The following is a 13,858-nucleotide window of genomic DNA, read 5'->3' as shown; positions in this document are numbered from 1 at the left end:
TAAGTGCTAAAGTTGCATTTGCTCCTCCTAGCAGGCAGCCCTCGAGGCCAAAGAGGCTGCATGATTGCCTCTGTGTGTTACATTGCATCGGCAAGATGGAGCATACTCTCCTGGGGCATGACATAATGTAAAAGGAAAGTGGCTAGGAGGGGAGAAAAGAAGTCCACCCCAGTGCTTTTTGGTGGGACCCCAGAATTCTCTGCATGCACTCAGATTTGCTGATAGATCTCCCTGCGCCACTGCCTCAATAGTGATGACAGGCGGAGAGGATTCATACATGGCTGCATGCTAGCACACAACAGGGGAGTCTTCTAATCCAGTCTTACCATTAGCAACCAATACCTTCCTGCTGTGACCCCTCCCCAGCTCATACCCCCGATCTCCTTGTATCACCCTGCTGCAGCGAGAAGCTCATCCATGCGCGCAAGCATCCGGAAGGTTGATTTGATATTGAAAAACTCTGTATGTGCACATTTTTTGTCTCTCTTAAGTAATTAGTGGGAGCCTAAAAAAAGGGCAGATTTTATTCAACAAAATCCATCAGCTGGACATGGGGAGCAAATGAGTAATGCACACAGCGGGTGGTGTACAACCTTGCTTGTTTGTTTGTTTGATTTTGTAATTTGAAGGGCAGGAGAAACATAAAACTTCTAGCATTTCTCCCGAATAGTTATGTTAACAGTTTCCTTACTACCAATTTTAAAGGGGAAGTCAACCCAACCCAAAAAAATATTGACAATAATATGTTCTATGCAGCCCCACTAAAACTAATACAGTATTTTGGTTAATATTACTTGAGTGGAATCCGAGTTAAGCAGAAAAATCCAGCCGTTTTTATCAATATCAGAATGCGGCCAATTTGCCACTTGGTGTTGAGTGAAAATTACATCACAGTTGCTCAGGTTTCGGGTGGCAACCAATCACAACTCAGCTTCAAAAAACAGGTGAGCTGTGATTGGTCGTTGCCTGAGCCTGAGCAATTGTGATGTCATCTTCAGTCAAGAGTAAGTGGCAAAATGGCCGCCCCCTGAGATGCATAAAAACGGCTGGATTTTCCTGCATAACTCACATTTCACAAATGTAATATTAATTAGAATGTCATGTTTAGACATGTTTAGACTAGTGAGGTCACATATAGCATGTTGTTGTCAAGAAATGTTTATGGTTGACTAACTGATCATAAGGACTACCGTAATTTTTGGACTACACATTGCTCCGGAGTATAAGACGTACCAGTTTTTAAAAAACAACATTATGAAGAACAAAAAAATAAAGTATAAGTCACAATTTTGAGGAAAATGTTTTTTATTTTATTTTATTTTTTATTTTTATTTTTTTTAAACCAAAAACAAGATCAAGAACAGTAGAGCTTGGACTCGTTCCCTCATCATGGGTGTGTTCGGAAATACACTCCTACTCCTATCCATGGCTTCACTCACACAATGTTCGAAAACTAGGAGGGTTGCTCAAATGCGCCGTTCGGTTAATTGGCCCATAAATGGAGTGCTAGAGCTCAGTGAGTCAGGTAAGGAAACAGTTCAAACACAAGCTGCTATAGTGCTATTGCTTTAAAACAGGCTGCGTTTGGAAATTAATGGAACTTCTCAGACATCAGATCCTAATGTTCCTGTTGACAGCAGCTAACGATTTTGGTTGGATGAAACATCCATCCCTAACTATGGAAATGTCTTCCTTTTTAGTTTAAAATGTCTTCCCTTAACTAGAATTCCGCATCACATTGTGGTCAAAAGTAGAATCCTGGACAGTCAATGCGCGTTTCAGTGCTTTATATAGTAAATCCTTGTTGTGACAGATTTCTCATGCTAGCAGCGGCAGCAGAGTTACGTCACACAATAGTTGTCATGACTGCAGTTCTTATTTTTTCTAGTTCTTCTTCTGCTCCCATTTCTTCTTCCAATCCAAAACCAGAAACCATCCGCAAGTACAGGTGTGTTGCTCAGGCTAGCCACTTTTGAATTCCTATGCTGAAATGTGTGGAAATTACGTTTCCTGTGGGGAGAACTCATACCATCTGCTCCTGAGCTCCTTAGGCAAGGCCATGGTGAGAGAACATCGGAGCTAAAGATTAGGATAAAACATTGGGATGGCCTCCAAATCTGTAATTACAAGCAGCCTCCTGTAATGCTCATATTTGTCCCCTTGTGAGTGGCGGGATGGGGAAACCAATGGCTTTTTATAACATATGCAGGAATACTTGTCCAAGTCCCTTGAGGTATATAATAGCCCATTACCTCCATCTCTGACAAAAACACACATTTAAACTCCAATTACACCCCCTTCTTCCTCTTCTTCATGCATCTCATCTTGGTGTCTTGTCTTCTTCGGTTCTGCAATACATTGCATCATTGCTAAGCTGGGACAACCCATTTAACCTCTGCCGTTGTCTCACTCTCAGACTGTAAAAGAGGGTCCAGGTAAAGTGGGACAAAATATTTGTAAAACAAACATTAGGAATATTGTCCCTTTTGTTTATCAAACATGAAACAATCCAATTAAATTGGGTACAAAGGCATTTGTTTTTTTCAAAATAGACACCTTAACTTTTGCTCCAACTGAATGATGGCAGATTTTCCTTGGGGAAAACAGAGCAGCTGTTTTCTCTCTTGGACCTGGTGTAAGCAAAAAGCACACACTCACCAATTCATGCCCATTAAACGTCTGATTTCTAATGGCTCTCCACATCATGTCCATATCGTGTCGGCCGGTCGTGGACCGTATTCCTATGTCCATATGACCGCCATTATTTGTGTGTTTTTTAAATAATTTTTTTTAGTTAATAAAAAAATATATACAAATTTGTATTTCATTGTTATTTTTGGGGACTGGAAAGTTTACGTTTCGACGCATATGTGGAAATGAGTTAGTATCCTGCGTGTGGTATATACATATATACTGTATGTCACTAATCTACGTTAAATGACGTTGACGAAATTACGTAATCTGATATTGCGATCTGCACCCAAATGTGACGTCTTTTCTACGTATGCCCATTACTTGCTCAGTGGGTGTATGCTCTCAAGAGACACCTCTTTTTAATTCCACTTGCGTTCGCCATACCTGCACTATTGCAGACTGAACAGTACATTGGGATTGCACACTGTAACAATAAATCTCTTGCTCATATTGCTGTGACCAGAAAATTCTGTGCCAGACAGGTAGAATGTATCAGGTGATCAGTTTCGATGTATCACCGAGCGACAGAAAGCAGATCTATCATCAAATAAATGCGAGCAAAGGAAGCCCCTCTGTCTCATTCAGCAGAGGTTGGTCCCAATTTCACAGGCTGCACTGTGGCGGAATGAGAAGAAATCAGGGAGGGGAAAAATGTGAAATTGCTTGCTTACATTGCAGTTGTAGTTTTATTTGTCTCTCTCTTTGTCATTTGACGTTAGTGCATTTTCAGTCTGCACAGCACAGATAAGGACACTTGTGTAGGGTGCTATCTGCAGGTTCACACTCTTCTCACCTGAAAATATTGTAGATGTCCTATTACAACCAAATTTATGATGATCAGATTAAGAAAAATTTATCTTGCATTAATATGATAATAGTATAAAAATACAATATACTTCAACTGTGATTATCATGGACACTTTCATTTGTTAAATGTTAATAAATTACTAATCTACGTTATTTAAATAATTTCATTATTAAGATATTGTGTTTGTGATAATGAAGGAATCTGTGACGACGACGACAAAGAAGAAGAAGAGGTGTTGTCAAAGAGGTGTAACCAAAAGGGTGTTACCGGTGAAGCTAGTGTCATGTCAAGATAACTGAAAACTGCCCTGTCAACCAACAATTACCAAATTTCCATTCGTTTCATTTCTGGTTTTCCATGTTCCTAATCTGTCCTCTATCCAGCCACTCCCATACTTTTAAGATCCTGTATTTTTAAATTTGAAATAAATAAATAGCATTTACAGCAGACAGCAAGTGAATTAGGAATTCAGAACAGAATGTGGAAATGCTCCATGCATAGAGAGACAGTACATACTAAAAATATATATATTCAGAGACATAGTGCAGAGACATTTAAAGGAAACAACCTGTTGACAGTTGACGTCCTGGAGTTAGGGCGTTGGAATGTCACACCCCACTTTGGTCCTATCTTGTATTGCACAGGAGCTACTGCAAATATTCAACGAGTCATTTTGGGTAAGAATGTCTGTGCCCCAGAGCGAATGTTACGTCACTGAAACAGAAAACAGAGATGAATGACACAACTTTACTCATCAGCATCTAAACTATATACTATTTGTCTTGTTCATCTATAGATACATATATAGATTTAGAGGCTGTATGTATATTCTGGAATATTGTTTACTGTTTAGGCCTGTACTATCAGTATTTGTATTATCCTTGGCCGTTGCAGTAAATTGCAAATGAGATCAATTGTTTCAAACTGTCAGTGATATCAAATAATCTGCGCAAAAATAAACAAATCCTACACACAAGCCAATTTAAATGAGTGCCGGTGAAATAGAAACAAATCTTTTGGACATGCCGCAGCAAGGAAATCTCTAACCTTGTTGCTTTTTTGATGAACATGCCTCCCAAAGGAAATAGTCATGAAACTTTTTTTTTGTCAAACCACCATCTCAAGCCAACCCCGAAATCAAACAAACCAGTCAAGAATGTACCTCGCCCAAAGTCAGCGGGGTGGCATAGGGTGCGACCGGAATAGGAATAAGAGACAAAGAAGATGGATGGGGTGGATTATTTATGTACATTTTGAAAGTATTTTTTTAAAGACATCACATAGGTTTGATGTACAACACATCATTGTCAATTGTCATTGGTGAGCGCCTTTGCAATGAAAGGCCTGAATAATAGTTTCAATGTTAAGCTGATGCTTTGATTTCTCTTAAATGTCAAAATAAATGAAATGACTTTTGTTACTAGTTTCATTAATTTCAAATTAAATCCCTGTTGCACTGACCTTCTTGATTTATAATAAATAATTTACTGTCACCGGCGAATGCACCAATGTATATCATGTTCTCATTAAGCCAATAAACTTTTTTGCCCTATTTTAGATAGAAAGATTATGATTGGCTGTTAGATTGGTGCTTCGTCCTCTGATTGGCTCCTCCTTGTTTCCGTGGCTCCACTGTGCACTCTGACGTTTTTTTCGGTCTGCCCTGAGACAGACTGGAGAGAATGGCTGCCAGTGCAGGTTAGCAAAAATCTTCATCGTTTTGTGTACTAACTAGACGTAAATAACACGGTTGAAGTGACGGATTGTGTGGTTTTATGTTTGTATGCCACATTGTCATTGACATTGTAGCTATACGTGACATGTTGTGTGCTTGTTGAAGGAGGCCGAGCTCTAAATGACTGCTCAAAAGTGTTTGGCTGTCGCTAGCTTGGCTTTGCGGCTAACGTTAGCAGAGGCTAACTTTCGGCCGGTTAGCTTGCTACCTACAGCTGATTGTGTAAACACTTGTTCGTGACCACAGACAAAGGTTTGCAAGTTTAGGCCGTCGTGTCGTTTATCACTACTAATGACAGATACACCACGTCGTATGTTGTTATGTAGAAGAGAAAGTTAGGTTAGGACTAAAAGCCCCTGAAGTTTTTTTTGTTTTTAATCACCGAATTTGATCTGGTAATGCTTGAGAGGATGGCTTGCTAAACATTAGCTTCGTGAGTAGCCGTCCGCTAAAAGTTTAGCAGGTAACGTTTGCATGCCTTTTAATCAACAGCTTTGCGGTTGAGACCACCCGCGACGTGACGTGTATTGGCAATGTGGAAAGTTGTAGTTGAGCCTAGGTAGCCTCCTTCCTACCGGCTGAGGGCATCGGTGAATTCAGTTAGCGAGCTAGCTACCGTCTGCGGCTGTGTGTTTTGCAATCCCCTCATTTCAACTCTTTCTTTGTCCTGTCAAGTAGCTAGCGTTGCTCAACACGAGGTGTTTGTTGTGAAAGTTTTATTCCCCTCCATAAAGATCATAAGAGTGTTTTCCCTTTGGATTTCGACAACGTGCCTTTACACGTGTGACAAGAAACAAATTTGTTTACAGAGGGACTTACCGCAGGGAAAACTCTCCAACCATAGTTTATTGGCTGATACATCGAATTAGTTGTCTTCAATCTGGAAACGTTTTACAAAAAGACTGACAAAAAATGACTAGCAAAAAACATATACAAAAAGATTTTTTCCTTATGAATTTAAAAATGTGTTTTTCTATAAGAACCTAAATAGATCAAGGTTACTTTTACAAAACACGTGAAGATTGTTTTTCAGGATATATATATAAGTTCCTTTAATTCTGCAGTCACTTTTTTAATCAATAAGGCAGACTCTAACATTGCTTACTTGAATGTGTTAGTGTTCTATGTGATTAGTTTTATGGGACTTCCAAAGTTGATCCCCATGTATCCTTTCCTTTCCCCCCATTTTCAATTGGCAGACAAAAAACAAAGTGACATTTTATCTCTTTTGTTTTTAATCTAACAATAAAATATGCAATATTTTTCACTTTTCAAATTTAGGATATGATCAAAACTACACAATAGAAAATGGGCGGAAAGACTGTATTTAAAAGTTAATACTTAATTGGTTGGGCTTACATGACCCAGAAGTTTGATAATGAGCATTAGTAAATATGTTACTCGCGTTAACCTCTATAATCAGATAGATGGATTAAAGTTGAGTGCAGTCTCTTCCATCATGTTAATTTCAAAGTAATTCTTCCCAATCCCTGAGGAAATAATGTACATTTGTTTGTTTAAAAATGCCACTATCATAAGACATTAGTTGATCACTTGTGACTTCACAACACCGAAATTAGGAGTTAACAACTCGTGACTTATTTTGATTCGAGGCATGCTGACTTGATTGGTGTTGATTTTCTATGATATTGATATATTTTATTTTAATGTCAGTATGTGAGTGCACACAGGAAATTAATTTCACTGTCATGTTTGGACAAGTCACCTATCAAAAAACTCGCTATAGAGAAGGATGCCCTCGAAAATTGGACAGACGACATTGTCATGTCACGTAGGGGTGCAGGAGTTATTACCTTTGGCTATGAAATCTACAAGTATGTTTGGACAAACTAAGAGTGAATGACAAAGAGTAATGCACAATGTTCTCCAAGATAACGCACTTTAAGTATACAAAATTAAACTTTGTTTTTCGTCATTTGAAGAAATCATTGATTTATACTAGCCCAACATGACATTTTCTCTGGTGTGCGTACGTTGGCCACCAGATGGCTCTATATCACAGACAGGCAGACACACGAAGAAGAGTTTTACAACTGACTCTTAGTCATTGTTTGTCTTTCATAAAGAATGTATGCCTGTGAGGGTTTTAGTTGACTATATCTGTTGCTGTGCTTTTTATGTTAATATTTCCATCGTTTAAAACCGAGGTTTATAACTAGGATTTACATGATCAGGATGTTTGGGTCCCGATCTTGTGAGTTGAAATAAACTTTTGTCAATCCTTGGCTTTGGAAGTTCACATTTGACCTATTGAATTATTTCAAGTTTTATTTCTGACAAGATGTTCTGCTGATCTTTCACGTTTCTTCTTCTTCTGTGTTTAGAGGTAGGGAAGCTGTTACAAGTTCAGAATGGGACACCTCCAAGCAACTACAACGGGGTAGATGCCATACATGCCTGCAATATCCTTCAGCAGCTCAAAGCTTTGTATGATGAAGCTCAGCTCACAGACATTGTCGTAGAAGTGGATCATGGCAAGACCTTCTCATGTCACCGGAATGTTCTTGCCGCAATTAGCCCCTATTTTAGGTAAGGTATGGGTAAGGTAATCGATAACACTGGTCTGCATAAACAAATAAACAATAAAGCAGGCTACTAGGTAGCGCACTGGCCCAGCCTTGCAACTTAAAGGGAACACGGCACACTACTAACTTTTAAGCTAGATTCCAAGAACAATACCTGAACCTCCAAAGGTTTCATATAACATACTGTTTTCTGTTAGACTTCGCTTCTCTCCTCAGCCAGTGGATTTGAAACAGGTGAACATTTATCAGGAGCTTTTGAGGACCAGCTAAAGGTTAACTTATCCTCTACGGGTTGTAGCCTCAGTGTACAATCTGTTAAATGCATCCTAGCTTAAGTTGCGAGTTTAAGACATATTAGTAGTGGTCAAGCATTCTTGGTTAAAAATGCGGCCACTAACGCGATTTTTTTTTCCAGCTTTATTTAATCAAAATAGCAATCAGGTATTTGCTGTTGCAGTTCAACATCGGATTTCAAAGTCTTGCAAGAATCATCCTGTTTCAATTCTATGTTCGAAACTGTGCTAAAATGTTGGCTACTTTGTATCCACAATCGTGTTTTTCTTTTGATGCAGTCCAGTGTATGCAGCAATAAAAGTCGAGGTTGAGCTTGAATTTTAGTGTTCTCTTTGCATATGACAATTGATGATTTTTCTCTCTTCCCCATCCCATGCTTACTAGGTCCATGTTCACGAGTGGCCTTACAGAGAGCAGCCAACGGGAAGTCCGAATTGTTGGGGTGGAATCGGAATCTATGCACCTTGTCTTAGACTATGCCTACACGTCCAGGGTCACGCTCTCCGAGTCCAATGTCCAGGCCCTGTTCACCGCTGCCAGCATTTTCCAGATACCTGCCCTGCAGGACCAGTGTGCCCAGTTTATGATCAGCAGGCTGGACCCCCAGAACTGTATAGGGGTTTTCATGTTTGCAGATGCCTACGGGCACCAGGAGCTGAAGGAACGCTCACAAGACTACATCCGCAAAAAGGTCAGTTTAACCTCGCTGATTGGCCTGTGAATTATAGATGTAGTGCTGTTATTTATTCACTATGCCAATGCTGCATTTGGCTCTCACTGTCCGCATTTTTGTCGTAGCTTGAAAAATGTTTGCTCATCGTCTGTATCTATGTTAATTTTTTAACATGGCTATGGTGTCATTTTATTTTATACAATTGTAATAAAACTTAAGGTAATCTATTTTGTTGTTCATGCACCATCCCGTTCCACCATGTCCGCCATCACAATTTTGGAAACTGACAAGTGTTAACTGCTTTGAATTGTGTTATTTTTGTTTGTTTGTGGTAGTTCCTGTGTGTATCAAGAGAGCAAGAGTTCCTCCAGATGACCAAGGAGCAGCTGGTCAGCATTTTGAACAATGATGACCTCAATGTGGAGAAAGAAGAGCATGTCTATGAGAGCATAATCCGCTGGCTGGAGCACGATCTGAGTGGCCGCGAGGCCCATCTGGCGGAGGTGTTTTCCCAGTGCATTCGTCTGCCTTTGCTGGATGATACCTTCATCAGTCGGATACCTGCACCCTTTGCTTGCGCCCTGTCCCTGTCTAAAGACCCCGTCGAGGCCAAAGCCCGCCTCACTGGCACCAATGGTTGCCCCCAGCGCCTGGGAATGACCGCTTCCGAGATGGTCATCTGCTTCGATGCCGCTCACAAACACTCAGGGAAGAAGCAGACGGTACCTTGCTTAGACACAGCCACAGGGAGAGTGTTCAAGCTGTGCAAACCACCCAACGATCTCCGAGAGGTTGGTATCCTGGTGTCCTCAGAAAATGACATCTACATCGCGGGGGGCTACCGACCAAGCAACAGTGAGGTGTCCATAGACCATCGTGCAGAAAGCGACTTCTGGCAGTACGAACATGCGGGAAATCGATGGCTACCACATGCACCTCTTTTGCGAGCCAGAATTGGCTGTCGGCTGGTACACTGCTGTGGGAAGCTCTATGCATTGGGTGGCAGAGTGTATGAAGGCGATGGTCGAAATGCATTAAAGTCTGTGGAGTGCTATGATGCCAGGGACAACTGCTGGTCGGCTGTGAGTGCAATGCCAATGGCCATGGAGTTCCATAGCGCTGTAGAGTACAGAGATCGAATTTATGTCCTCCAAGGTATGTTAATCCGTTTTAGTGGAAGGCTTTTTTGTGTACACAACACTCAAAATGCAGCATTGGTCACATTTTACATTTGCTCTTGCCTGGACTTGCTTTTAAATAACACACTTCCGATGTAAGAGAGGGTGGAGAAAATGTAACTTTACACTTCTTATTGCTACATTTTTTTGTATTTCCTCTTTATTGACTTGCTCAACAGAGTTACATATAAATCTGAATACAGTATACAGTACATTCTGACAATTTTCATGCATTTCTTAATGGATTATGGATATTAGAAATTATTAAGTAAATTTTATTTATATAACATTGCTGTAAAGAAGTTTATGGCAAAAACAATACAGAGTCACAAACGGCTAATGTAAGGGAAGCAAATCAAAACCATTAGCCTTCGACTCTGTGCTGGCCACCTCACTACTACTACTTCTGTTTTTCTTAACCTTTATAGCTGTATCAATGCAAATGTTAGGAAACTGTAAGAGTGGGGATTTTGTCTGAATAGTAACTTCCTTATTCAGCTTGTCAAATGTCAGGGATAGACCGATTATCGGCGCCAATATTTGGCTTTTTCACAAATATTTGCATCTGTCTTTTTACAAATCTGAAGGGCAAAATGTGCGAACATAGCGAATTTCAGTTTTTCATTAGGATTTGTAAGAAGTTGAGTTTTTACTTGTTGCAAAGAAATTTTGAACATGTTCAGACAATTTTTCACTGTCTGGGAACCCTGACGAAAACCCTAAATTCACTACCGTCGCAATTTCGCATGCATTTGTCACTCAGTCAGATACAGGGAGCTTTTTATTTATGTATTTATTTAAATGTCCACTTTATAAAAGATGATGCTGACACTGGGAACTCCCTGCAATTTTTATTTAAAAAATATATATATTGATAATTTGGAAAACATTATTTGCTTAGTTTTTAATTTAGTTCAACACATGGTGATGGCCCGGGAAGCGGCCCGGAATTTTTTTTCATTTTTAAACAAAGCTGTCTATTCTTTATATTTTAAATTAAAAGAAAAACCCTCAGTGTTGAACATTTGAAAAGTTGTTTTAATAAACATGCTTAGTAGCATTTCAACAAAGTGGCTGTTTTACTGCAAATGAGTATTGGCTTGAAATATCGTTTTTTGGGGGTGGGGGGGGGGGGTGGGGGTGGTTATGTTTTCTACTTTCTAATTTTTTCTGGACAAGGTAACAATTTCATGTAATCTTAGTTTCTAAAAGACGTGTTTAGTGGTTTACTGCACTCTTATGGAGCAGATGAATAATGCAAATTTGAATTTATGAAGTAGAGATCCTTATTCTGACCCTACAGAATAATTACATTTTAATTTCAGAATTTTAAGCTCTCGCTTTTGGCTGTGGAGTGATTATAATATGAACAACAAAAGAACACTAGGTGGTACTGACGATAACAACATTTCATTTTTTGAAGTGCAAACAAAAATTTGAAGCGTTAAAGAATAAGTATACTGTAGATATTTTTTTGCTAATGATAAGACATGAACAGAACATGAAAAATCTTACAAATTAAACGTTGTCATAACGTGGAACTGAACAAATGTGGGTTAACAATCGGGGACCACCAAAACAACTAAAGACTCAAAATTGCATTTGGTTGTCCACAGGTGAATATTTCTTCTGCTTTGACCCTCGCAAGGACTACTGGAGTCATCTTTCCCCGATGAGCGTCCCTCGGAGCCAAGGTCTGGCCGCCCTCTATAAGAACTGCATTTACTACATCGCCGGCATCTGCAAGAATCACCAGCGCACATTCACTGTGGAAGTCTACGACATAGAAAGGAACAGCTGGAGCCGTAAGAAGGATCTGCCCTTTGACCAAGCCACAAGTCCGTACATCAAGGCCATGTTGCTGCAAGGCAAACTGCACCTGTTTGTACGGGCCACGCAGGTCATGGTGGAAGAGCACGTGTTTCGCACCAGCCGCAAGAACTCCCTTTACCAGTATGACGACGAGGCTGACGCATGGACCAAAGTCTACGAGACGCCCGACCGCCTCTGGGATTTGGGTCGCCATTTTGAATGCGTGGTGGCCAAACTCTATCCACAGTGTCTCCAGAGGGTCCTCTGATGCAGCTTGGCTTGTTGTATGAACCGAATCTGTGAGGCAGAAGGAGTGGTGTGGTCCTGCCTGCCTTGTGCCTGGTGTTACCTCGGGTTTGCACCACAAAGACCATTTTTGATACGTCTTAAAGCCGTTGAACTTTTTGGTTTGACAAGATCAAGACCGGGGTGCTTTTAAAAGATTGCAGTATTTTTTTCCCCCCCCCCCACCCACTACACACACTGATGCTTGCTCTAGGAAACCGTACAATGAATCATAAGTGCAATTATTCAACTTGTTTTGCTTATTGTTGAGCCATGCTGTTACTTGTTTTCGAAACATAAGTGAGGTTCTACAAAAGCATGTATACATGGTGTGCACTCTGGAGATATGAATGCTACATCTCAGCATTAAGTAAAAATTATATATATATATATATATATATATATTTATATATATATATATAAACTATATATTCATACGGGTAATATGAATAGCATTGCTCATTATTAGTTTGCTGGCTCTGAGGTTTGTGTGCGTCCCCCTCACCTCCCTCTAAGTCAAATCTCTGACGCTCCTTTTATAGATGACTTATTTTGAAGTGTAGTTGTGATTTGTAGTAGTTTTTGAAACTTATATGATATTTGTGTGTCCCCTGCTCTATCCTCCACAAGCGTCAGTGTGTCAAACATTGCACTGTGTGGCTTCTGAGCAATTTTCACGTTTTGTTGTTTGATTCCAGTTGCACGGGGGGCTCGCGCCTCCCGCCCATTTTCAGTTGGTGTCCATTTTATGTCACACATGAAGACAACTTGTGATGTGTAATGTTGAAATATTCCCTCTCCACATTGGAGAAATGACAAGAGTGAACTTTGTGTCAACACTAAGTGGGAAGTTCAGACTACCAGACTTACCTCAGAGACTTCAGAGCTATTCCAATAGGAGGAGAACAAGAAGGACATTTCTGGACATTTTGTGTTATTGAAGCAACAGCATTGAGCTCTGTATGGGTTAATCTGGAGTGTCATTCAAACCAGTTTTAAAAGGTTAAAACAGCCTTCCCCAAAAATGCTAACATGCATTTGAGGTCTTGTAATAACTGATCTGGATGTTGGAAAGAGTTTTGTTGTAGCAATAATTCTTGGAACTGTGATTAGGCTACATGTCTTTATATGACTTAATTGAAAGTGCGTTGATTATTTTTGTGTGCTTGTCTGGTATTGAAATCACATTACGTCCACTGGAGTATGGGTGCAGGCTTGAAGTGACGTGTAATTTAGTGCAGATCACTCGAGATGCCGACGTGCCTGTGGCTACAAGGAAAGGCGTCAGACTCAAAGGGTTCCCTCCTGATGAACAATATCTGAAAAGTCTTAACTCAGCATTGCACTGAATCGCTCTCACTTCAACAGACCTGAAATGCAGACTCATTCTGAAAAAGGCCATGAACTTGTCTTTTACATGCCACCACCAGTGGACTGACAGTTGGTGCTGCTTTAGTTTCTTTGTTTTTTTGACAATCTTTTACAGAAGTGATAATTAAGTGGCGTTTCTCAGCCCGTGTGACATGTTCAGTACATTACTGCCAATTTTGTCATGCTGGTTTCTGTGTCATCTTTGCACTACTACACAAGTGTGGCCCATATTTTGAAAGAGCTTCAGCTTACATTATTACAATCATCCTAAATAAAATTACATGCAAATAAGCATTCATATATAAATTAAACACCATGAAATTAATACCTGAGGCGCTGACTTTTGCGGCTCAGTTCAGAGTTGATGTTAAAGCTTCATTCATGCAATTTACAGTTGGTAAGCGAGCAATGGGGAACTCTCAGGATTTCTACTGAAACAGTACTGTATTTTCAATTGTTTTT

At 40.0% G+C, this 13,858-nt stretch overlaps 1 protein-coding gene across 2 annotated transcripts; it reads left to right on the top strand.

The window, feature by feature from the left end:
- Positions 1–5,149: 5,149 nt before the first annotated feature.
- kbtbd8 (kelch repeat and BTB (POZ) domain containing 8) lies at positions 5,150–13,573 on the top strand. Of its 2 annotated transcripts, none has more exons than XM_086087310.1 (5): positions 5,150–5,200; positions 7,583–7,787; positions 8,462–8,768; positions 9,086–9,905; positions 11,545–13,573. In XM_086087310.1, exons 1-5 carry the CDS (start codon positions 5,185–5,187, stop codon positions 12,006–12,008), a joined length of 1,812 nt encoding a protein of 603 aa, XP_085943436.1. In that variant the 5' UTR covers positions 5,150–5,184; the 3' UTR covers positions 12,009–13,573. The 2 variants fall into 2 exon arrangements, with proteins under 2 accessions (XP_085943436.1, XP_085943437.1); XM_086087311.1 differs by lacking the exon at positions 5,150–5,200 and adding an exon at positions 5,505–5,700.
- The last annotated feature ends 285 nt before the right edge of the window (positions 13,574–13,858 follow it).

Source organism: Leptonotus elevatus, chromosome 10, assembly GCF_054856555.1.
Source record: "Leptonotus elevatus isolate MCC_2025b chromosome 10, RoL_Lele_1.0, whole genome shotgun sequence".
In the NCBI taxonomy this organism is placed as follows: domain Eukaryota; kingdom Metazoa; phylum Chordata; class Actinopteri; order Syngnathiformes; family Syngnathidae; genus Leptonotus; species Leptonotus elevatus.
This window is presented reverse-complemented; position numbering and strand designations above follow the sequence as displayed.

Excerpts from the sequence above, each read along its gene's own strand:
- kbtbd8 (XM_086087310.1), top strand. Across the intron at positions 7,788-8,461 it reads GCAATTAGCCCCTATTTTAG|GTCCATGTTCACGAGTGGCC; the intron begins GTAAGGTATGGG and ends CATGCTTACTAG. Across the intron at positions 9,906-11,544 it reads TCGAATTTATGTCCTCCAAG|GTGAATATTTCTTCTGCTTT; the intron begins GTATGTTAATCC and ends GGTTGTCCACAG.